This window comes from Portunus trituberculatus, chromosome 29 (assembly GCF_017591435.1).
Source record: "Portunus trituberculatus isolate SZX2019 chromosome 29, ASM1759143v1, whole genome shotgun sequence".
NCBI classification, from domain to species: Eukaryota; Metazoa; Arthropoda; class Malacostraca; order Decapoda; family Portunidae; genus Portunus; species Portunus trituberculatus.
In genome coordinates, this window is record NC_059283.1 from 7953648 (window position 1) to 7980530 (window position 26883).

At 37.7% G+C, this 26883-nt stretch overlaps 1 protein-coding gene across 1 annotated transcript; it reads left to right on the plus strand.

The window, feature by feature from the left end:
* LOC123510413 (myosin light chain kinase A-like) lies at positions 1-26573 on the plus strand. Its single transcript, XM_045265586.1, has 10 exons — positions 1-181; positions 7737-7854; positions 7956-8064; positions 18232-18386; positions 19091-19218; positions 19974-20087; positions 20927-21130; positions 22335-22543; positions 22934-23129; positions 23581-26573. Exons 1-10 carry the CDS (start codon positions 143-145, stop codon positions 23752-23754), a joined length of 1446 nt encoding a protein of 481 aa, XP_045121521.1. The 5' UTR covers positions 1-142; the 3' UTR covers positions 23755-26573.
* Positions 26574-26883: the final 310 nt, after the last annotated feature.

Genomic DNA, 26883 nt, shown 5'->3' on the forward strand with positions numbered 1-26883 from the left:
GAAGGAGAAGAGGAGGTCAAGGTGGAAGCAGTTCGTGTGGGAGTAAACAAGTTAAATATTTTGCCATTTTTCTGCCTTATTTTGATGTGACAGACGTAATTGGGAGTGGTAGTGGTAGTTGAGTATTACTGGCGCTCGCAGGATGGAGGAAATCACCGTCAACAGCCAGGAAAGCACGCAGGTGAGGGAAGAAAATAAGAGGTGAACCAGGGAAACTTTGGAGAAATGGATTTTTTTTTTTAAGTCCACGTTTCATTGCCATTTTATCATTTCCTTTAATTTCATTGGTTGTTGTTGTGGTATTTGTGTTTGTGTATTGCTAGTGAGTATGTGAATTGTAGTTTTGGGGTGGAGTTGATTAATTTACGCTGTATTTATGGTTTCAAGGGTAAATTTCCGCATAGGGTCTGAAGAATCTTGCAGGAACGTAAGATATTAGTAGATGTGTGGAGGAGGGATGAGGAAGAGTGTCAGTCTTAAAGGTGGTTTACAGGGGACTGGTTATGAATTAAGGGGAATTATTGGCAAAGAATGGCAAAGAAAACGAGTGGATAAACTGAACATGATCCGGGGAGGAGGATGGTAGCGGCCTAGCGGGACAAATGGAGTGCAAGCCGACATGAGCGGCATAATAAAAGTCGAGCGTCAATGCAACCAATCATTTTCCTCTGAAAATTTCCCTCAGTCTATTCCTTTTAATTTTTGCGTTAAAACTTTGATTTTTTAAGATGAACCAATTTATAAGATAAAATATTATAGGATATATATTTGATAATACTTGTTAATTAGCAATACACTCTTGACTTGGTTCTTACTTCCGAGCATGATTGTGTATCTAGAATTGACAATATTGCTCCACCTCCAGGCTGTGGCCATGTAGGTATTCCTTTTACACTAACGTATTCATCTACCTCTTCTGTTATCCCTCCTGATCGTTTTGACTGGTTTCATTGCAATTTTTCCCCAGCTGCAATATTATTTGTCTGGTATTGACAGGGATTCCTTATTTAGTGATCACAGTGTAGAACAGTGTTATGCAAAGTTTACTGAGATTCTAATGGATGCCTTCACTGTGTTTGTTCCAGTCCAGACAAATTTTGATAGTTCTAGAAGACCACCTTGGGCCAGTTCTATATCTAAGGACCTCCAGAGGAGACGGGGAGTAGTTTGGCACAACTACAAGCTTTTAAGAAGCTCTCACAGTCAACTTTCCCCTTTAACTGTAGGAGCTGGTTTCTTTTTAGGGATCTGAATATTCAACATAAAAATTATGTTAACCTTGCAATTATTAATTATGAGCATTCCTTAGCTGCCTCTGGTGATACCCAAAGCTTTTGCAGTTACTTAAGGAAGAAAATCAATCCCCCTTTTTAGTGGGTCTTGGGTAGAGGACTGTAATAGTATGGCAGATTGCTAGGTACGGTGCTTCTCATCAGTATTTGTCTGAGGTTCACTGCCAGATCCTCATCCTCATCCCCATCAGATAGGCAACTCTCTTTTTGTTTTCAAGGAATTCACAGTAAAGTAAGTGATATTATAGTGGCTTTAAATAAGATTAGATTATCTCCTAGTTGTGGTCCTGATGGCCTCCCCTTTATTGTGTTCAGAAAGTGTGCCCCTGCCTTATGCTATCCTTTGTATCTAATCTTCTGCCAAAGCATTTCTTTTATGAAGGTTCCCTCTTGAAATTTGCTAACATTATGCCTCTTTTTAAAGGGGGCTCACATTCAAGTTCTTCAAACTACAGGCCTATAAGTCTAACATCTGTCTGTTCTAAGACTCTTGAAAGGCTCATTACCTCTCAACTTTATAGTTACCTGGACAGTAATAACTTGCTCTCTGTATCTCAATTTGGTTTTCGTTCTGGATTTTCTGTTTCTGATCAACTTCTTACCTATGATTGTGTTACTTTTCATCTTGACCAAGGATTGGATGTGGATGTTCTACTTTTTTATTACAGTAAGGCCTTTGATGTTGTGAACCACCAAATCTTATTATCAAAATTATTTCAAATTGGTATCAGAAATCCACTGTTTGGCTGGGTCTGTGATTTTCTTACTAGTCGGAAAATGAAAGTTGTTGTTCATCATAGAGATGTACCAATGCATCGGAATCGGCGGTATCGGCCCAGTTTTTGGGTATCGATATCGGTATCAGCATCGGCTTATTTTATGCCGATACTTCCGATACCTAAAAGGAATTTACTACTTAGTATTATATTCTATATAAGATATTGATGATACCAAATTGATATAATACGGCGTATTAAGTTTCCGTGGTGATTACCGTATGTCATAGAATACTGTTTTCTGTGGTAATAAGCCACAACCTCTAAATTGGATGTGTATGAAACACGTATAGGCTGAAACCCGGCATCCTGTCACACGGTCGGTCATGAGTCACCACGCATTCTCACTGTCTCTCAGTCAGACGCTGCTCCTCCACCCACACAAAGTTCACACAGGTTGAAAAGCTTATGATTTTGAACTATAATCTAAGAATGTCAAACTTCAGATATTGAGAATCCAACAAAGTGATTTGGTATATATATATATATATATATATATATATATATATATATATATATATATATATATATATATATATATATATATATATATACATATATAGTTAGGCATTTTGCATTATTGTAAATAACAGCATATTCTTATTTGATTTATAATTAACAGTGCTAGTGCTAGCCTTTTCCAAGATATCATACTGGAATAGGTGGAAGCTCGAATTATATATGTATATTAATTTTAATGCAAGTTTAATTTTTTAGTTACTTGTGTTAACCTAAGGATGTAAAAATTCCATAACTAAGAAAGTAATGATTCTGTTTTGTAATCATTGCATTGTGCATTGTGTGTAATTTGTTGCATATTAATTATTTAAGATCATGGCAATACAATAGAAATTTAGAATGAACTAAACTTTTTTCTATTTAATTGATAAGATTAGGTGAAAGCTAATTTTTCTGAATTGGTCTACTAATGTCTAATGAATTAATATCAAAGGATGTCAGATTTAATTAAAGAGAAACATACACAACAAAATGAGTTTCTTTTGCTAATATTTTGCGTCTGTTTTACAATTTTAATAATTTTAAAGATACTTTTGATCGCCAAAATATTGTCAATAAAATTAATAATGAAAATGCACAAGACCAAATGGTCGCTAAAAGAGTAAAAAGTAAGAATTTTAAATAACTGACAAGAATCAGAAGACTGAGAAGATATTCATTCCAATTACTGAGTAATTTACCTTTGCAAATGGCTTCAAAAAGCTTCTAGAATTGCTCCAATTTCACAAACGTTCTCAGAAAGACTTACAGCATCCCCCAAAACAAAGCCTCCCATCTGATAACGCTCACCGTCCACCAACTTATCCTGGTGTCCAGTGCAGTAATCACTATAAGTAGTAGTATCGGTATCGGCCCAATTAGGTGGTATCGGTATTGGTATCGGAATCGGCCAAAATTTTGGTATCGGTACATCTCTAGTGTCCAGTGCAGTAATCACTATAAGTAGTAGTATCGGTATTGGTAGTAGTATCGGTATCGGCCCATTTAGGTGGTATCGGTATCGGAATCGGCCAAAATTTTGGTATAGGTACATCTTTAGTTCATCACTCCTCTATTCATGTATCTGATGTTCCTAGTGGTGTTCCTCAGGGCTCAGTCCTTGGTCCCCTATTGTTTTTATTTATATTAACCATGTCACCGCTCATCTTAATTGCAAATTAGTTTTATTTGCTGATGATCTCAAACTGTATCTTGCTATTCCATCAAAGAAATCAAATGCTTGTGATGCTATTGTGTCTTTATAAAATGATGTCTCATTGCTATACCAAAGAAGTCTATCTTGGGGTCTTTCCTTTTCCATTAATAAATGTGCTTGTATACATTTCTCAAGACACATTCCAGCTTTTCACCATGTCTACCTCCTAGGAAATCTCCCCATTCCTCACAAAGATTCTGTTCAAGACCTTGGCATTCTAGTTGACTCAGCACTGAAATTCCACCTTCACATCCATGAAATTTGCTGCAAAGCTAATGGTGTTGCCAGGAACATTCTGAGAGGCACCTTATGTAAATCACCTTCTTTCATGTACAGTGGTACCTCGAGATATGAAATTAATTTGTTCCGGAGTGGCTTTCATATCATGATTTTTTTGTATAATGAGTCGCATTTTACATGTAAATCACCTAATTTGTTCCAAGCCCTACGAAAACACCACGTTAAATTTTATAATAAGGGTAAAACCAGAACGAAATAAGAGCCAAATACACTTGAATCATTCATTATACCTAACCTAACCGTTAATACCTGTAAATGAAGTAGATGATAGAACATAATGCAATAATGAATGAAAAATGATAATACGAAAATGTTGAACCTTACCTTTCGAGTAAGGTGACGTCCGAAAGTGAAAGTAGCAGCAGAGGAGGAGGGCAAACGGCAGAAAACATGGAAAATGTCAGGAAACATTAACACTTAACTTTATCAAACACTTAATTTTTTTTTTTTTCCAGTTTCTGTGGAAAATAATTCGCAACTGTCCTATCACCCTTCGTTGAGTTATTTACCCATTTCCGTAAAACTAGGGCTAATCACTAATTCCCCTCAGTTTACTCACGGTTAAGAGTGGTCTGATCGCACTTCGTTGATTGATACTGTAAAGAGGGAAATTGATGGTAATTATAAATTAGTGTAAATTTATTTGCACTTTAGTTCAAGATGTATGAATAAATAGTGAACTGGTTCAAGTTACACACAAAACTCAGGGATAAATATTCACTTACTTGTTGATTATAAGTTATCCCGCCTTGTAACGCCACCCTAGCTTAAGTACACCTAACCTCTGGCCAGTGGTAATAATGATTACTTAGCTGGGAGCGAACCATTTGTTGCTCCTATTCCTTATGGTGGAGCGTTCTAAAGTAATCCTCAAGGATAATGTATATGTCTTGTACTATCCCTGATAATACTCGTGTAAACTTCCCAGTAACCCGTGATCACTTAAGTAACTTTGGTATCTTGATCTGTTCGCGGCTGTGGTGTGGTGAAGACTTGTTTCGCTGGCAAGTTCCCCGTGAGGCGGGTTACGTTCCAAGTTTGATGCTTCGAGTATACTAGAACCGAACCTCCTCGGTTGTCTCCAAGCTAATGAGCCACTCGGTGTTTTGAGTGTATAACCGAAACTCTTCGTTTTACTCATTATTATTGTCACAACTAATTACTATTAATTATTACCGATTACCCACATTTACATTTGCCCAATTACCACAATTATTTACACTATTATACAATTTCTGTGGGAATTTCCCACAGTTTCTAAATGGTGCGAATTTTTTAATTTTTGTGCGTGCAGGAATTTCAAGTTTTGTTTCATATCTTTTGTATGCTGAGTAATTTTTCGTAATATGAAGCGAAAAAATCTTCGCATATCATTTCGTAGAATGAAATTTTCGTATACAGAAGCTTTCATATATCGAGGTGCCTCTGTATCTGATTTTTGTCACACATGTTTGGCCAGTTATTGACTTTGGTAGTGTTGTTTGGAATACTGGCTTCCTGGGTGATGTATGCATGCTGGAATCTGTTCAGAGAAGGTGGACTAAAAAGGTTGAAGGTTTTGGTGACCTACCATACTCGAAAAGAATATCTAGTCTGAAATAGTTTTCTATTAAGGGTAGATTGCTGAGAGCTGATTTGATTCAAGTGTGGAAGATTTTGAGTGGTCTGAGTCCTCAACTAGATTGTCTAATTTCTAAGCCACTTTGAGTTGAACAAGGGGCCACAGTTTGAAGATCTTATTGCCTCATCACTCCATTGACGTTAGAAGTCGTTTCTTTTCATTCAGGGTCATCAACATTTGGAATTCTCTACCTGAAATAGTTGTGTTAGCTCAATTTCTTCAGTCCTTCAAACATCTGCTTGAACAATTCCTGGATCATTGTCTTTATGAGTATTGTTAGCTAGGTCTTTATGTGAGTTATGTTCTGCATCTAAAACTAGCTAACCATCCTCCAGTCCTCCAGTGGTACTCTAGTAGTTTTGGTTGGAAGATGCAGAAGAGACTGATGAGGGGTCAAGACCCTCATCTTGGTAAGAAATCTAGGTAAGGTTAAACTTAATTCTCTATAGGCCTTCCTTGTTATATCAGTATACACCAGGTGTTACCAGCCACTGCATTCATCACATAGGCCTTCTTGTCTTGGCTTTACTTCTTAGTCACAAGCACTATACATATATGACTTTATACATGTAGGTCGACTTATCAAAGCTAAACAAAAATGCTGTAGAAGTGGTGTAAAGAAATGAAAAGTTCAAAAATGTTTCAGACTCATTACGAAGAGGTGGACAAATTTGCTCCTCTTGTTACCTCTTGTAACCAACAACTCCACAGTTTTGACAAAATGAGTCCTTGGTGTGGTGACTTTGCATGTAGGGAAAATAACAGGATACCCTCAAAACACTCAGCAATGAGAGTCCCAAATATTTATCTGCATTTGAAATCAGTTATTTTCAGGTGTTACATCTTGAAATGTAGATGGCTATTCAATAGGAAAACTGAAGTCTGTGCTACTAGTTAACTTGCCTTTGATATTAAGCCAGTTGTTTGAATACATTAGACAACCAGTGAGACAGGCTTGATGTGGGTGAACCATTCAACATAATGAGTTTGGATTTTCACTTTAATATAGAGATTGAATACAGCTTTGTTTGATATACTACTTTAGTGCATTTGAAAACATGAGACAGCAATCATGATTCATGAATATATCTGCTTCAGTTATGTTGTCTTGGGAATTTTTCCCCCACTAGTAACATGGTTCTGTCTAGGAAACTTTCCTTGGATCATAAATATTGTTTTGATGCTTGACCTAGCTTTAAGTGCACTCAACTTTGACATATGTGACTTGATTCACGCTCAACTAATCCATAGTTCAGGAGGACACAAGGGGATAAACACACACACACATGTGCACAAAGAAATTAGCAGTGACTGAAAACTGAGAGAGAGACTTCTTAATACTTCTAATCTACATATTTATTTTTTTCCTCCTGTAAAGCATTATTCCTTGTCATCCACAATTTTTTACTTTTTCCCTCTACAATGTCCTAAATATTTTGTTTTGTAACTTAGAAAAGTCAATATTAACCTTCATATTCTTACATACCTGGATTAAGCATGATTAGCTATGAAATTATTAAAAAGCACTCAAAACCCAGTAAATGAAAAGGAAAAGGTTAAATTAAGAGATCATTATTACTATTGTATCCATTGCTTCCTTCCCTTACAGCAACTACAGTACCTTGAATATTAAAGCATAACTAGGTATCAAATTATTAGAAAAACTCAAAATCTGGGAAATGAAAAAAATAATGAGGTTAAATGAAGCAATTGTAATTATTATTATTATTATTATTATTATTATTGTATCTTTCTTGTACAGCAATTACAGATCTTGAATATGAAACCCTAACTATCTATAAAATTTTTAGAAAATACTGAAAAACCTAGTAAATAAAAAAAGTTTGAGGTTAAATTAAGAAATTAATAGTATTACCATTATTATTGCATCTTTCTCTTACAGCAACTACAGTACCTTGAATATTAAAGCATAACTAGCTATCAAATTATTTAAAAAGTAAAAAAAAAAAAAAAAAAAAAAAAAAGTTAAATTAAATGATTATTATGAATATTTTCGCATCCTTCCCTTACAGCAACTACGGGACACACAGGATCTGCAGGACTTTGCCAATGAACCCGAGCAGCTGGAACAGACTCTGGGGAGAGTGTGGGGGAGACTGTTTGCCATCCAGGAACCTTTTATTTCATACAGTAAGACAACTGTTCCTTTATGTTGTGTATCCATCTCATTAAAGATGTATTTTGCTATAGTGTGAGTCAGCAGCCTCACCTTTGCCTTTCCTCTCTGCCAGACCTCACCAAGAAGAGTCATACGTTCGGCAGAGGAGGTGTAGACCACCAATTCAATAGCTCCAACTTTGACCGCCTCCTGCTGCCTTATATATCTAATGTGCATTTCAAGTAAGGCTTACCGTGAGTTTTAGTTTAGAGAATATATTTGTGTATGCAGATGGTAAAGTTGATTTATATACACTACAGTAGCTGGAACTCCCTACCTGCTTCTGTGTTTCCATCTTCCTGTAACCTGAACTCATTGAAGAGGGAGACTTCAAGACATTTATTTTTTTCTTTTGGCTATGTTCTTTCCCGTTTTAAAGATACATGATCCCTACTAAATAACCACTAGAATTGTAAAAACACCCTTGAAAACACTAGTAGGAACTTTCAAAAGACTATTAATTCTTGCTACACACACACACACACACACACACACACACACACACACACATAACCCAGAAAAGTACAGCAAGAAAGGACTAAAGAAACTTACATATGAGCGAAATGTAATGTATTCCAACATAAATGGAGTGATATCGGGGATTTTAGAACTCAACGATTACTTGAGGGACAAGAACCCAGATATTGTGGGTCTTACTGAAACAAAACTGAGAGAGGGAGAAGACCTGATGATGGTTGGAGAAGGGAAATATAATGTTTGGAAAAGAAATAGAGTAGGTAAGATGGGAGGAGGAGTGATGTTGCTGGTTAAAAAAGATATAAAGGTGGATCAAGTGAAAAAGGTATGGGAAAGGCAGAAGTGCTAAAGATCAGAGCAGAAACTAATGAAGGAAAAAGAGGCACTACATAGTGGTGTACGTACCACCTAAGACAAATGCATGGTCAGTACAGGAATATGAAGAAATGATAAGTGATACAGGAACATGTCTGGAAGAAATGTTGGGTGGCTGTGAACGAACTATAATGATGGGAGATTTTAATTGTAAAGAGGTGTGTTGGGAGGACTGGTCAATGGAAGGATCAGAGACAACATGGGGAAATACACTATTGACACTGGCAATGGAAAATGTGTTAACTCAGTGGGTCAAAGAAGATACTAGGTTTGGAGGAGAGGGAGCATCGTCAAGACTGGACTTGGTCTTTAGTACAGAGCCAATGGTCATTGAGGAGATGAGGGTGGAGTGCCCTTTAGCAAAGAGTGATCATGCAGTTTTGGAGTTCAAGGTGATAGACGAAGAGAAATCTAGAAGAAATGAAGAATATAAAGTGGGAAGATGGAATTATGCCAAGACAGATTTTGGAAACCTAAAGAAATTCTTTCAAGAGACAAATTGGATGAAATTCAAGAGTGCTAAGGAGCAAATGAAAAGTGGAAGGAATTTATAAAAATATACAAAGAAGGTGAGAAAAATTTGTACCAATAAGACAACATAGAGAAGTTGGAAAGCAGGACTGGTTTAACGATAGATGTGAAAAGGCTAGAACAAGAAAAGAGGATGCATGGAAGAGGTGGAGAAGGAAAAGACGGATTAAGCAGTGGGAAAGTTACAAAAGAGCAAGAAATGAATATGTGTTGATTAGAAGAGAAGAAAGAAAGAAACAAGAAAAGGATATAATTGATAAATGTAAAGACCAACCAAGGCTTTTTACAGACATGTGAACAACAACATCAAAAATAGAGAAAGTATTGAAAGTTTAGAAGTAAATGGAGTATGCAGTGAAGATCCCAGGAAATGGCAGAGGCTATGAATGGATGCTTTGGAAGGTATTCACAAAGGAGACTGCTTTTGACAAACCACTGGTAATGGAACAGAAAGGGATTATGAAGGAGTTTCAAGTAACTGTGGAGGAGATCAAGAACATGATGGGGAGTTTAGAAGTGAGAAAAGCTGTGGGACCTGATGGGGTATCAGGATGGATTTTAAGAGAATGCAGGAGCAATTGGCAGAAAAAGTTTGTGAAGTAATTGATGCCTCATTAAGGGAAGGTGTAGTGCCCCAAGACTGGAAAAGAGCTAACATTGTCCCAATCTATAAATCAGGTAACAAGAGAGACCCATTGAACTATAGACCAGTGTCACTTACAAGTGTGGTAGCTAAGATGTGTGAGAGGGTGGTGAAGACTAGATGGACAGACTTCTTGGAGAAAATGACATACTTTGTGAGTGTCAATTTGGTTTTAGGAAAGGGCGTTCATGCACGACAAACCTGATATGTTACTATTCGAGGGTGATAGATGTAATACAGGAAAGAGATGGTTGGGCTGATGGAATATATCTGGATTTAAAAAAGGCCTTTGATAAGGTACCACACCAGAGACTGATCTGGAAACTTGAAATGGTAGGAGGAGTGCATGGCAGTTTACTAAAATGGATGGAAGACTTTTGGTAGGAAGAGAAATGAGAACAATAATTAAGGACAGACCATCAGAATGGGGATTGGTGGAGAGTGGAGTTCCACAGGGATCAGTGTTGGCACCAGTAATGTTCGCAGTCTACATAAATGACATGGTGGATGGGGTGTCCAGTTATGTGAGCCTATTTGCAGACGATGCAAAATTGTTAAGAAAAGTGAGATGTGACAAAGATTGCGAACTACTCCAGGAAGACTTGGACAGAATATGGAAATGGAGCTGTACATGGCAAATGGAGTTCAACACGACAAAATGCAAGAAAATAGAGTTTGGCAAGAGTGAAAGAAGAATCAGGAGTATGTACAAGATAGGAAATGAAGACATAAAACCAGTCATGAAGAAAAAGACCTTGGGGTGACAATTACCAATGACCTATCGCCAGAGAGACATATAAACAAAATAATTGGAGAAGTATTGAACTTATTGAGGAACATAAGAGTGGCGTCAGATATCTAGATGAAGAAATGATGAAGAAAATAATTACTGCAATGATAAGACCGAGGCTTGAATATGCAACAATACAGTGGGCTCGAACTTAAAGAAACACATAAGGAAACTAGAGAAAGTACAGAGGGCTGCAACGAAAATGGTGCCTGACTTAAGAGATTTGACTTATGAAGACAGACTGAAAAGAATGCAACTTCCGACCCTGGAAAACAGAAGAGAAAGGGAGACCTGATAGCAATATACAGAGTGATGATTGGCATGGAAAAATGGATAGGGAAGATCTGTGTATGTGGAATGGAAGAATGTCGAGAGGGCATGGGAAAAAACTAAAATGGCCACTTATAGGAGAGATGTGAAAAATATAGCTTCCTCATAGAAGGGTGGAAGCATGGAATAGTTTAGACGTGGAAGTGGTCAACGCAAGGAATATTCATGATTTTAAGAAAAAGCTGGACATTAATAGATATGGAGACGGGACAACACGAGCATAGCTCTTTTCCCGTATGTTACAATTAGGTAAATACAATTAGGTAAATACACACACACACACACACACACACACACACACACACACACACACACACACACAGTTCAAGAGAAATATAACTTATTTTTGGAAATATACAAAACTGGGGTCAGGGAATATGTTCCGAAATATAGACCTAAAGAAGAAGGAAAGAAAGATTGGTCTAATGCAAGATGTGCTAGGGCAAAGGAGAAACCAGATGGAGCATGGAAAAGGTGGAGAAGAAACAGAAATCCAGAAAATAAGGAAAACTTCAAAACAGCAAGAAATGAATATGCTAAGGTGAGAAAGGAAGAAGAAAAGAACTATGAAAAGGACATTGTCGAAAAATATAAGGAACAACCAAAATTGTTCTACAGATTCATAAATGGAAAAATAAGACAAAAAGAAACAATAGAAAGGTTAAAAGGAGAAAACGGAATGGTGGAAGACCCAAAAGTATGGCAGAACTGTTAAATAGTAAATTTCATGAGGTCTTTACTAAGGAATCCAAATTTGAAAGACCACAGGGTAATAGAGAGACTGTCTATATGAAAGAGATTAAAGTAACCAAGCTTGAAATAAAAAAAGTTGATGACGGAATTGGATGAGGAAAAGGCAATGGGACCGGATGAAGTCTCAGGCAGAATACTGAAAGAATGTAAGGAAGAACTAGCAAGTCCAATATACAACATCATAAAATGCTCAATAGAAAATGGAACAGTGCCAGTGGAGTGGAAAAGAGCTGAGGTGGTTCCCATATATAAGAGCGGAAGGAAGGAAGAACCTTTAAATTACAGGCCGGTATCACTAACTAGTGTAATATGCAAGATGTGTGAAAAAGTAATAAAGAAGCAATGGATCGAGTTTCTTGAAGACAACAAAATATTATCAAATAGCCAATTTGGTTTTAGAAAAGGTCGGTCATGTGTGACAAATTTATTGAGTTTCTACTCTAGAATAGTTGATAAAGTACAAGAGAGAGAGGGATGGGTTGACTGTATTTATTTAGATCTAAAAAAGGCTTTTGATAAAGTGCCTCATGAAAGATTATTATGGAATTTAGAGAAGGGTGGCTTAAAAGGAAGCACATTGAGATGGATGAAGAATTACTTAAGGGGGAGAGAAATAAGGACGATAGTTAAAGATATGAAGTCCAAGTGGAGAACAGTAGACAGCGGAGTGCCACAGGGGTCAGTATTGGCACCAATACTTTTTCTCGTATATATAAATGACATGCCAGAGGGAGTGAACAGCTACATAAATCTGTTTGCGGACGATGCGAAACTGTGCAGAGTCATTAAACAAAAAGAGGATTGTGAAATACTACAGGAAGACTTAAACAAGATCTGGAAATGGAGCAAAAAATGGGAGATGGAATTCAATGTGGACAAAAGCCATGTCATGGAAATGGGAAAAAGTGAAAGATGACCAGTGGGAATCTATAAGATGGGAGATGGAGTAGAACTAGAAAAGTAAAAAGGAAAAGGACTTGGGAGTGACAATGGAAGAAAATAATCAACCGTTAGCCATATTGATAGAATTTTCAGAGAGACGATAATTTGCTAAGGAATATTGGAGTAGCATTTCACTATATGGACAAGGAAATGATGAAGAAATTGATAAGTACTAAAATAAGACCTAGATTGGAATATGCAGGAGTTGTGTGGACTCCCATAAAAGAAACACATAAGAAAATTAGAGACTACAAAAATGGCTACAAGAATGGTTCCAGAATTTAAAGGGATGGCATATGAGGAGAGACTAAAGGCAATGGATCTACCAACCTTGGAGCAGAGAAGAGAGAGAGGATCTGATACAAGTTTATAAATTGATTAACGGAATGGATGAAGTGGATAATGAGAAACTGATCCTGAGAGAAGAATATGACTTTAGAAGCACAAGATCGCATAGTAAGAAACTAAGGAAGGGACGATGTCTGAGAGATGTTAAAAATTTAGTTTCCAAAAGATGTGTTGAGACTTGGAACAGTTTGAGTGAGGAAGTGGTATCAGCAAAGAGTGTACATAGTTTTAAAGAAAAATTGGATAAGTGTAGATATGGAGACGGGACCACACGAGCATAAAGCCCAGGCCCTGTAAAACTACAACTAGGTAAATACAACTAGGTAAATACACACACACACACACACACACACACACACACACACACACACACACACACACACACACACACACACACACACACACACACACACACACACCGCGTAGTGTAGTGGTTAGCATGCTTGACTCACAATCGAGAGGGCCAGGTTCGAGTCCCGGTGCGGCAAGGCAAATGGGCAAGCCTCTTAATGTGTGGCCTCGCTTTCCCGGTGTGTGGAGTGTGTTGTGGTCTCAGTCTTACCCGAAGAATAGTCTATGAGCTCTGAGCTCGCTCCGTAATGAAGAAGACTGGCTGGGTGACCAGCAGGTGACCGTGGTGAATTATACACACACACACACACACACACACACACACACACACACACACACACACACACACACACACACACACACACACACACAAGAATGGTCCCAGAACTTGAAGGGATGACATATGAGGAGAGACTAAAGGCTATGGATCTACCAACCTTGGAACAAAGAAGGGAGAGAGGAGACCTGATACAAGTCTATAAATTGATCAACGGAATGGACCAAGTGGATAATGAAAACTGATCCTGAGAGAAGAATATGACACCCGAAGCACAAGATCACATAGTAAAAAGCTGAGAAAGGGAAGATGTCTGAGAGATATAAAAAAATATAGTTTCCCGCAGAGATGTATTGAGACGTGGAACAGTTTAGATGAAGAAGTAGTGTCTGCAACGAGTGTGCACACTTTTAAAGTAAGATTGGATAAGTGTAGATATGGAGACGGGGCCACACGAGCATAAAGCCCAGGCCCTGTAAAACAACAACTAGGTAAATACAACTAGGTAAATACACACACACACACACACACACACACACATTGAACTAGCAAGTCCAATATACATCATAAAATGCTCAATTGAAATGGAACAGTGCCAGTGGAGTGGAAAAGAGCTGAGGTGGTTCCTATATATAAGAGCAGAAGGAAGGAAGAACCTTTAAATTACAGACCGGTATCACTAACTAGTGTAATATGCAAGATGTGTGAAAAAGTAATAAAGAAGCAATGGATTGAGTTTCTTGAAGACAACAAAATATTATCAAATAGCCAATTTGGTTATAGAAAAGGTCGGTCATGTGTAACAAATTTATTGAGTTTCTACTCTAGAATAGTTGATAAAGTACAAGAGAGAGAGGGATGGGTTGACTGTATTTATTTAGATCTAAAAAAGGCGTTTGATAAAGTGCCACATGAAAGATTACTATGGAAGTTAGAGGAGAAGGGTGGCTTAAAAGGAAGCACATTGAGATGGATGAAGAATTACTTAAGGGGGAGAGAAATAAGGACGATAGTTAAAGATATGAAGTCCAAGTGGAGAATAGTAGACAGCGGAGTGCCATAAGGGTCAGTATTGGCGCCAATACTTTTTCTCGTATATATAAATGACATGCCAGAGGGAGTGAACAGCTACATAAATCTGTTTATGGACGATGCGAAACTGTGCAGAGTCATTAAACAAAAAGAGGATTGTGAAATACTACAGGAAGACTTAAACAAGATCTGGAAATGGAGCAAAAAATGGGAGATGGAATTCAATGTGGACAAAAGCCATGTCATGGAAATGGGAAAAAGTGAAAGACGACCAGTGGGAATCTATAAGATGGGAGATGGAGTAGAACTAGAAAAGTAAAAAAGGAAAAGGACTTGGGAGTGACAATGGAAGAAAATAATCAACTGGTAAGCCATATTGATAGAATTTTCAGAGAGACATATAATTTGCTAAAGAATATTGGAGTAGCATTTCACTATATGGACAAGGAAATGATGAAGAAATTGATAAATACTAAAATAAGACCTAGATTGGAATATGCAGGAGTTGTGTGGGCTCCCCATAAAAAGAAACACATAAGAAAATTAGAGAGACTACAAAAAATGGCTACAAGAATGGTTCCAGAATTTAAAGGGATGGCATATGAGGAGAGACTAAAGGCAATGGATCTACCAACCTTGGAGCAGAGAAGAGAGAGAGAGGATCTGATACAAGTTTATAAATTGATTAACGGAATGGATGAAGTGGATAATGAGAAACTGATCCTGAGAGAAGAATATAACTATAGAAGCACAAGATCGCATAGTAAGAAACTAAGGAAGGGACGATGTCTGAGAGATGTTAAAAAATTTAGTTTCCTGCAAAGATGTGTTGAGACTTGGAACAGTTTGAGTGAGGAAGTGGTGTCAGCAAAGAGTGTACATAGTTTTAAAGAAAAATTGGTTAAGTGTAGATATGGAGACGGGACCACATGAGCATAAAGCCCAGGCCCTGTAAAACTACAACTAGGTAAATACACACACACACACACACACACACACACACACACACACACACACACACACACACACACACACACACACACACACATTGTACATTGTACATGTACATTTTCAGTGTATTTTTTTTACATTGCCTAACTAATAAACCGTTTATTATTATTATTATTATTATTACACACACACACACACACACACACACACACACACACACACACACACTAGAATCATAAAAACACTCTTTGAAACACCAGAACCTCTCACTAAAATCCATTAAAAGCAGTCGAGATGAAACACAGAGACAATGAAGAGTGCAGAATCATAAAAATACCCTTGAAAACTCTAGTAACTCTCATTAAACTGTGTCAATTCATGGTACACAGTCACTAGTATCCTTGAAAATACCAGAACCTCTCACTAAAACCCATTAAAACATTCAAGATAAGACAGAGAGGCAGTGAAGAATACAGACTTGAGTTGTGGGGCATCTGTTTGTGTGTATTTACCTAGTTGTAGTTTTACAGGGCCTGGGCTTTATGCTCGTGTGGCCCCGTCTCCATATCTACACTTATCCAATTTTTCTTTAAAGCTATGCACACTCTTTGCTGACACCACTTCCTCGCTCAAACTGTTCCAGGTCTCAACACATCTTTGCAGGAAACCATGTTTTTTTATCTCTCAGACATCTTCCCTTCCTCAGTTTTTTTTACTGTGCGATCTTGTGCTTCTAATGTCATATTCTTCTCTTAGAATCAATTTCTCATTATCCACTTAATCCATTCCGTTAATCAATTTATAAACTTGTATCAGATCCCCTCTCTCCCTTCTCTGTTCCAGGGTTGGTAGATCCATAGCCTTTAGTCTCTCCTCATATGTCATCCCTTCAAATTCTGGAACCATTCTTGTGGCCATTTTTTGTAGTCTCTCTAACTTTCTTGTGTGTGTATTTACCTAGTTCTAGTTTTACAGGGCCTGGGCTTTATGCTCATGTGGCCCGGTCTCCATATCTACACTTATCCAATCTTATTTTAAAAGTATGCACATTCGTTGCAGACACTACTTCTTCATTTAAACTGTTCCACGTCTCAATACATCTTTGCGGGAAACTATATTTTTTAACATCTCTCAGACATCTTCCTTTTCTCAGCTTTTTACTATGCGATCTTGTGCTTCGAATGTCATATTCTTCTCTCAGGATCAGTTTCTCATTATCCACTTGGTCCATTCCGTTGATCAATTTATAAACTTGTATCAGATCTCCTCTCTCTCTTCTTTGTTCCAGGGTTGGCAGATCCATAGCCTTTAGTCTCTCCTCATATGTCATCCCTTCAAATTCTGGAACCATTCTTGTAGCCATTTTTTGTAGTCTCTCCAACTTTCTTATGTGTTTCTTTTTATGAGGGGACCACATTACTCCTGCATATTCCAATTTGGATCTTATTATAGTACTTATCAATTTCTTCATCATTTCTTTGTTCATGTAGTGAAATGCTACTCCAATATTCCTTAGCAAATTATATGTTTCTCTAAAAATTCTATCAATATGGCTTACCGGTTGATTGTTTTCTTCCATCGTCACTCCTAAGTCCTTTTCCTCTTTTACTTTCTCTAGTTCTACTCCATCTCCCATTTTATAGATTCCCACGGGTCTTCTTTCACTCTTTCCCATTTCCTTGACGTGGCTTTTGTTCACATTGAATTCCATTTCCCACTTTTTACTCCATTCCCAGATCTTATTTAGGTCTTCTTGCAGTATTTCACAATCCTCCTTTTGCTTTATAACTCTGCACAGTTTCGTATCATCTGCAAACAGATTTATGTAGCTGTTCACTCCTTCTGGCATGTCATTAATATAAATGAGGAAAAGTATTGGTGCCAATACTGACCCCTGTGGCACTCCGCTTTCTACTGCTCTCCACTTGAACTTCATATCTTTAACTACTGTCCTTATTTCTCTCCCCCTCAAATAATTTTCTATCCATCTCAATGTGCTTCCTTTTAAGCCACCCTTCTCCTCTAATTTCCATAGTAATTTTGCATGTGGCACTTTGTCAAACACCTTTTTTAAATCCAAATAAATACAGTCAACCCATCCCTCTCTCTCTTGTACTCTATCAACTATTCTAGAATAGAAACTCAATAAATTAGTTACACGCAACCATCTTTTTCTAAAACCAAATTGGCTATTTGATATTAATTTGTTGTCTTCAAGGAACTCGATACATTGTTTCTTTATTATTCTTTCACACATCTTGCATATTACACCAGTTAGTGATACTGGTCTGTAATTTAAAGGTTCTTCCTTCCTTCCGCTCTTATATATGGGAACCACCGCAGCTCTTTTCCATTCTACTGGTACTGTTCCATTTTCTATTGAGCATTTTATGATGTATATAGGACTTGCTAGTTCTTCCCTACATTCTTTCAGTATTCTGCCTGAGACTTCATCCGGTCCCATTGCCTTGTGTGTGTGTGTGTGTGTGTGTGTGTGTGTGTGTGTGTGTGTGTGTGTGTGTGTGTGTAACTGTCCCTTGTATGTGCAGGATCATGTTGGAGGAGAAACCAGATGGGGAGTCCTTGATCATTTTGGAGGACTTGTCGCTCAACGGGATGTTCATCAACGGGAAGCAGACCAAGGGAATCAAGACTGTGCTGCAGAACAACTTTGAGATTGGCTTTGCTAACCCCACCAAGAAATGTACAGTTGGTCTATTGTTGTCTACTCGTTGTTTTTCTTATGTTGTTGTTGCCTTAGAAAAATAAGAAAAGAAAGAAGCAATTAGGATACTTGTATACTTGTGTTTATGAATTGCTGTTTGCTTGTTGTCATATTTTTCTTATGCTGTACTAAAAAATAAGGATAATGGCTATTTTACACAGAATTCATTAAAATACTTAAGTTTATGAATAGCTAAATTTCTTTTTTTTGCACATAAAGATCTTATACTATTGTATTAAAAATCAGGGATAACAACCTTTTCATGTAGAAAGAAGCAACCAGGATACTTAGACTTATGAATAGTTGGATTTCTTAACACATGAAGATACCTGACTCAAACATCCTTATCTTACCACCACCATGTATCATTCTTAAGCCCTTTATTAGTAGAACACATCTTTATCATGAATTTTTGGTGTGATTAGACATTTTTATATACATTAAGGATCTATGGAAGTCAGAAGATTAATGTCTAGAATCTTCACTATTTTAATCCCTACGCAAGTTTCTGAAGGTGTATAATATCAGCAGATAGTAAGCAGAATGAATATGGAAACATGTCTTGGTAGTGAAGAGTGTTAAGTTTATGAATAGCTGGATTTCATAACTCATGAAGAAGCGTGACTCAAACCTTTATCTTTACCACCACAATGTACCATTCTTAAGCCTCATCCCTCCTGCAGTGTATGTGTTCTACGACTGCCTGAAGAATGACGCAGAGGACTACCCCAGAGAGCTGACTCAGACCTACACCATCTCCAAGAGGCTTGGGGAGGGTTCCTTTGGTGAGGTGCGGTTGGCGTACAGACAGGTGAGGGGTGTGTGTGTGATGGACTTGTATGAGTGAACCTGTTGTGTGATCTTGAACAGTGTATCAGCTAAGAAATTAGTGTTTGCTTAGATTGTTTGATTATAATCTCTTCAGTACTGGGGCATATTTTTACCATGAGTTTTATGTATTATTAGACAATTTTATTTACATTAGGAAGGGTTTATGGAGGCCAGAAGATTAATGGCTAGTGTTCACTATTTTGATCCCCACATTAGTTTCTGAAGCTGAATGAAATCAATGAATAGTTAGCAAAATTAATGGTTAAAGGGTTTCAGTGTAAAGATGTTTGGATATGTTTAAGTTCTTTTTCTCATGGTTAGATTGGCATGGTTAGAATGAGATAATCTGATTTGTATGGCTAGGAGAGTAAGGGGACAATAGACTGAGGTGTCTGTCTCATCAATCCCTAACTTTCTGTATATTGAGAAAGTGGTAAAGTAAAGTAGAGGTATACAAAAGTACATATTTACTATTCAACTTAGGCACACAGAGAATTAATCCTTGGAGTTGTGATAGGATACAAGAGATGCATTCTTGTCCACCATCTATTAACCTATCCATATACCAAGTCAGCAAACCCATGCAGGATGGCACAGACAAAACACCATACACACATACAAACACACACACACTATACCCACATATACATTTAAAAATCAAATCAGAAAACTTACAAATCTCTGCTTATGGGATTTTTTTTCTTTTTCTTTCTTTCTTTCTTTTTCTTTCTTCAGGGGACACTTGAGAGGTGTGCCATCAAGATCCTGAAGAAGAAAGGGACCTGCATGGCTCTTAACAATCTGAAGCAGATCACCAATGAGATACACCTCCTCAAGTCTGTGGATCATGTGAGTGTTGGATCCCTGCTTTGTTTTTGAGATCCATATTCAGAAATGCTCTTCTCTCTCACCACGACTATTTTCCAAGGCCTGAGTGACGACTAGCAAGGTTTTTGATGTAGAAAATTAATCTTGTCATTCTGCCTCTATAGTACCATAAAAACACCTTGAAAACCTTGTGTAAATAGTGGAGGTGAAGCATACAAGTGTTTAAGAATATGAACCTACTTGTGTTTCTTGGTTTGTCTGGCTTTGTGGGAATATTTGGTCTTACTCTTCTCTGATTTGCTTAGTTATGTCATATGAAGAATTTTGTTTGTCTTGGTGATGAGGGCCTCAAATTAGATGCTACTTAACTGTTATCTGTATCTCTGGTTATTTGGTCCCATTGAAGGGCTTTGCAGGGATTTTTGTCTTATTCTTTATTGGTTTGCTTAGTTTTCTCCATCTGGTGAAGAGTTTGGCTTGTGTTTCAGTGTTAGTTAAATCCTCCAAATTGAAATTTTTCAAGAATAAATATGCCTGCATTTTATTTATTTATTTTTTTTTATTATATTTTTTTATTTATTTATTATTTTTTTTTATATTTATTATTCATTCAGTTTATACATTATTCTTCTCTAGCTTCTGTCAACCAGTTTTCTCCAGGGTTTATCAATCAATCCCTGCTTTTCCTTGTCCCAACTGTCCATCATTAAATTCATGAACACTTTTTGAGACATTCCCTCCATCTCAGTCTTCTTCTCACATTTACTCTCCTCTTCTTTTAATTGTTTCTGTATGTCATACAGTTACCAAAACTAATTTCTCCTTGCTTTTTTATTCATTTCCTTGTGTCCTCCCCCCAGCCATGCATCATAAAGTTTCTGGACGCCATTGAGACCCCAGAGAAGATGTTCATAGTGATGGAGGCAGCCGGTGGAGGAGAGCTATTCGATCGCCTAGTATCCCGAGGCTCTCTCCCTGAACCGGCTGTCAAGTTCTTCTTTTATCAACTCCTCTTAGCCGTGCAGTACCTACACCAGCGCAAGATCACCCACAGGGACATTAAGGTAGGTGGTTGATCAACTGGCTGGTTGTTGTATTTTCTATATGGACTAATAGATGGATAAGTCGAGGTGAAAGATAAGGGAAGGTACTTGTGTAGAGAGAGAGAGAGAAATTTGTGTGGTGAGAGACTGTGGTTCATCAACATACTGTGTGTCTGTGCTGGGATGGGTGGGTGGAGAGAGAGAGAGTTTCTACTATATTATGTACTATATATATATTCGTAAGGCAAGATTATTTTCCCCATTGGAATCAGTGTAAAATAAGTTAATCCGTTCCTAGAAGGGCTGCATCTGAGAGGGCACCCATCATGCAATCCCTGCAGCAGATATCCTATATAAAACACTTTTGTGAACCTCTCAGCTGGAATAAACAAAGGATCGTCACTGCTATAGTAACAGCCTCAAACTGAGAGCAAGGCAGCACATGCTGATCTTCCTGAAAACGTTTATCACACATCACTCACTGTCCTGAAGGTGAAGCACCTGTGTACTGCGATCAGCTGTTACAACAATATGACGGCCCAAACAAACATCTCACGGAATCTTGTGATTCCCAAGATTTACCATACCAATTACTAAAAACAAAAGTGCATAATTATCTATGGCCAAAGAAAGGAAAATAAAACATTTAGATGAAAGAACCAATTGTAGCGAATGAAGGAAGAAAGAACAGTACCTTTGCAAAGACTGTGCTGGAACTTTGGACCTTGACCTTGAGCAAAGCATCTTGACATTGTGCTATTCTAAATAATTCACGTAATTTGAAAAAATAACTAGGTTTTTTACGTCGTGTTGTTTCAAAATTGCGAAATCTGAACATACATAAATCAAGAAATACCTGTACTGTGGGTCTGTGGGCTGTGGTGGGTGGATGAGAGAGAGAGAGAGAGAGAGAGAGAGAGAGAGAGAGAGAGAGAATCATCATCACTACCACTACCACTGCTACTACTTTTACTACTAAAATAATAATAATAATAATAATAGAAGCATTTCAATAACACCATCATCAATACTCAAATACTTTCTTTACACAAATACACAAACATTTAGTCAACAAAGAACAACCTCAATTTGCTTCATTCATATCATTCCACCTTGCATATTTTTTTTTCAAAGCACCACATTTTTTTTCCATCTCAGTCAAACCTTCATATTTTCCCTTATTCAATTCCATCAATGTTTCTCTCTCACATCAATTTTCCTTCAGCCAGAGAACATCCTATTGGCCACAACCGACGAGTTTACCACCATTAAGCTGACAGACTTTGGCCTCTCTAAGTTAGCTGCCGATGCCTCCCAGATGACCACCTTTTGCGGCACCTTCATCTACATTGCCCCTGAGCTCCTTGACACAGCCACTGCCACTTATACCAGCCAGGTGGACATGTGGAGCCTGGGTGTGGTGCTCTATGTCAGGTGAGTGGTGTGTCTGAAATGTGGAAATGATGCTCCAGTTTGTTTTTGTTATGGTAGATTTCTCAAATTGATGTTACTTTTCAGAGTATAAGTTTTTGTTAAGGAATTGCTTATAATGAAGTTCATATTTTTACTATATGCTTGTAATCTTGCTTATCATATTTACTAGGTTCTTTATCCAGTCTACATTCATTTGTGTTTGATCTTCATAACCTATGCTAGCTACCTTTACTTCTACATATCAAAAACTTAATAATTCTGAAACTCTAGTCTACATTCATTCCACATTCATCCATTTTTACTTGTCACAAAGCATACTTCTACTTTGCACCTCTACATTTACTACTTCATCTTTTCATCATCACTTTAGTGTCACCTGAACCTCCACAGTTTTGTTGGAGCATCGCCTTTCCACGGCAACGACTTGCAGGTGCGCCAGAGCATCCTGCAAGCCAAGTACAGTTTTGGCCACAAGCTCTGGAAGGGAGTGTCAGAGCCAGCCAGGGACCTCATCACACGCCTTCTTGTCAGGGACCCTAAGCTGAGACTAGATGCTGCTGCTGCTCTCAATCATCATTGGCTGGAGGTGTGTGTGTAGCTCCTCATATGTTTGTGCTGGTTCTGTAAAAGATATCTAGTTTATTGTTCTGACCCATGTTGTTTTTTCTTGTTTATTTTCTGTAGTATATAGCTATTACTTGTATATATGTGTGTGTGAGTGGTGTCTGTGTATAGTCTAGTTCTATCTGATTTGTTTCTATCTTTCTGTCAAGTCCTCTCTGATCTCTCTCTCTCTCTCTCTCTCTCTCTCTCTCTCTCTCTCTCTCTCTCTCTCTCTCTCTCTCTCTCTCTCTCTCTCTCTCTCTCTCTCTCTCTCTCTCTCTCTCTCTCTCTCTCTCTCTCTCTCTCTCTCTCTCTCTCTCTCTCTCTCTCTCTCTCTCTCTCTCTCTCTCTCTCTCTCTCTCTCTCTCTCTCTCTCTCTCTCTCTCTCTCTCTCCCATACAAAAATCTAACACCATCTCATGTCAACATTTCAGGATGACGAGATGAAGCAGCAAGTGGAGACGCTGCTGCAGACCAATATGCCTTCCTTCACTCCACCCAGCAGGAAGAGACCACTGCAGGAGGAGGAGGACACACTCCCATCGCCCTTGGACAAGACCCCCAGGCTGCCCAATGGTGAAGTGGGGGACTTTCTCCATGGGAGGTAATGGAGTGGTGTGTTAGTAACTCACTCTGGCTTGAATACTGTCCTGAACACTGCGTCAAGGACCTATGCTGTGATTGTTGTCCTAAGTTTGCAGAAGCTTTGCTCTGAGATAGCTACTTGTTCCTAGAAGGTTTATTTTTGTTTACTTAGTGCATTCCAGCATCTCTGTGTTCTTTGGAAACTTGTTATGGGCGTAAATATTATAAGTTGCTGGAAATATTCCTGTCATGTGTGATGTTTCATGACACACAAAGTGCATCATGTTTTGTTGTGCCTATAAAGGTGTAAGCAGTGATGTGTTTGTGCTTGTAATACAAGCACATGATTTGTTAAAGGTATGATATGATATGCAGTGAAAATTGAATGAATAATGTAAATGACCTGATGACTTTAAAAGAAGTACTGCTCTGCTGATTCAAAAGTTTAATATTCATTGAAATATGAATTGTTGTGAAAATGTACAATAGGACATGGTGCTTCATAAGTGCCACTGAATCTCACTTCACTACTTATGCGGTACTTATTTACTGTTGGTGCTGACATGAGAGGTACAATCTTAGCCAAAGATGTTGAGCAGCCTTCCATATTCACTTAACGTTTTGTCTCCATCCTGAATCTTGAGTCCCCTGATTCTGAAGTCGGTGGATTTTCTGGTGTTATGAGAAAACTATCAGTGAACAGCCTCAAACTCAAAGGATACTATGACTAAACAGTGCTCAGAAGTTTGTGACACCTGGCTCATGACACAGAAAAAAGGAGAATAATTTTGTGTCTGTGTGTGTGTGTGTGTGTAGGAGTGGGGGATCAATAAAGTAGCTTTTAGGAGAGCCAAGCTTTACTCGAGTGTTGCCTTAGTTATTTCAGGGATATGACAAGGAACAGAGTGGAGTGTTTAGATACATAGAGATGGAGGCTCTTCTGTTTCCATTCCATTGGGGCATTAGAGAGATAGATATAGGAATCATGGTTTCCCTAGTTGTGGCTGCTGTGTTGTCATTGAGCAGTTGTATATCTCTGTTACTAAACACACAGACACACACATGCACAAATAATATTGTTTACATATGTGAAGTATTAGGTATTGCATACATTTGTTAAATACTGTAATGATAACATTAATACATTTTAGGGGAATATATGTAGATAAAGATTTAACAGTATAGATGCATTTTGCAGCAACATATGTAAATAATAATACTAAGCTCTTGTAAAGGGCTCTATATGTATTTACCAGACTGATGCCCAGGAGAAGTTAGCTGAGACAACACAACACAACACAACACAACACAACACAACACAACACAACACAACACACACACACACACACACACACACACACACACACACACACACACACACACACACACACACACATTCAGATTGGTAAGACGACAAAGTCTCACCCAAACATGTCAAACAGATACACTTTACATTAATGCAACATGCCATAAAACTCAATGAACAAATGGTACATGATATTATGGTACACACTTGACAGTACATTACTCAGGGCTGTTGCATGACTACTTCAAACTGTCATTGCCATCAACATTCTAACTGAAGGATTACTGGATTACTGTTTTTGTATGTTCTTGGAAATACACTCATGTGATGAAGCCTTGAGTGTGTGTGGTGTGTGTTGGGAAAGTGGTGAGAAATGAGACATGAAGAATTAAATAGAAAACAACTTTGTAAGACTGAGGAGACATTGTGAAGAAGAAGAGGAGGAAACAAGAAAATAAAATAAAGGGCAAAGGAGGAGAAAAAATAAGGAATAAGTGAAAATGAACAAAAAGGAAGAATGTTGTAATGCACTTATGTTACCTTGTCTTGATTACGGTGGTGTGAAATTCAGATGACTGCTACAACTACCACCATCACTACCTCAACCACCACCATCACCACCTCAACCACCACCATCACCTCCATTAAAAAGTTGAATTGACTTACAAAGGTATATACAAAAAAAAATAGTTTATTTATTTTTTTATTCTTTTTACTAATGTGCCTGCAAATTTTCTATTATTATTTTTTTACTGTCAAACTTGTAATTTTGTTCTGTAGGCTTTCGCAATACTGTAATCTTTTCAATTCAATAATCTAAGAGTCGTAAAAAGTTTTTCATTTGAACTGAAATGTCCAGAAAATTTAATATTAATTGATTGTGTAGATTCTACAGTTTCTTGTATGTTTTCTTCAATTACTTTTGTTTTGTCTTCTCTGAATACTGCAATACAAAACTGAGAAGCATTTGTCTTCTCTGAATACTGCAATACAAAACTGAGAAGCATAGGTAATGTAATGCTTATAGTTAAGCTATATATTATTTACTCACGTACGTTATTTGTTGTAACTACTTTGTAACTTGAATACAAACCACCAAACATACTCAGTCACATGATATAACTGTCACAAGTCAGTCATGTTTGCTTTGTTAATACTTGACTACAAAAACAATACACTATTGTCACTTATCACTCATTCACATTTACTGAAATTTACAGGTATTTATCAATGACTAAACACTAATGCTATTTTGGCCGTACCTGAGACTTGAAAGGCATCCTGGATTAGAACATTGCACTCAGACCAAGTTACTGAAAAAGTCTTAATCTGTCAATCCAAGTACAACACCCATTTCTTCCCAAATACTTCTCTCTTATTCATTTATGGTGACTGTTGGCATCTTTTTGTCACTGATCATTACTTTGGTCTCAGTGTATCTTCTAATGGGAAGTGCCTATCTTGTGTGCTTTGTGAAGAGAGGAGAGTAAATGTCTGATACTGTGCTGTACTGTGTTTCATTAAAGAGCAGAGACATATGGTAGTCAAAATCTGTACCTTTTGTTTATGTGAAAGAACTGAATGAGAGAACAGAAATGAGAAAAGGAAGGTACACATATGTACAGACACCAGCACTTGATTACTTGCCATTCTTGGTCATATAATTTCTCAGTAGCAACACCAGGTGAAGGTTTCAGTTTTCCTTTGATTGGTTCAGCCCCCTCAAAAACTAAGTCTTTAGGCTCCACCCTCTTGACCTTCCCCTCCTTGTCCATGCCCTGTACCTCTCTGTGATCAGAGCTTCACCACGTCATCTCCCTCTTGTGTGTATTTACCCAGTTGTATT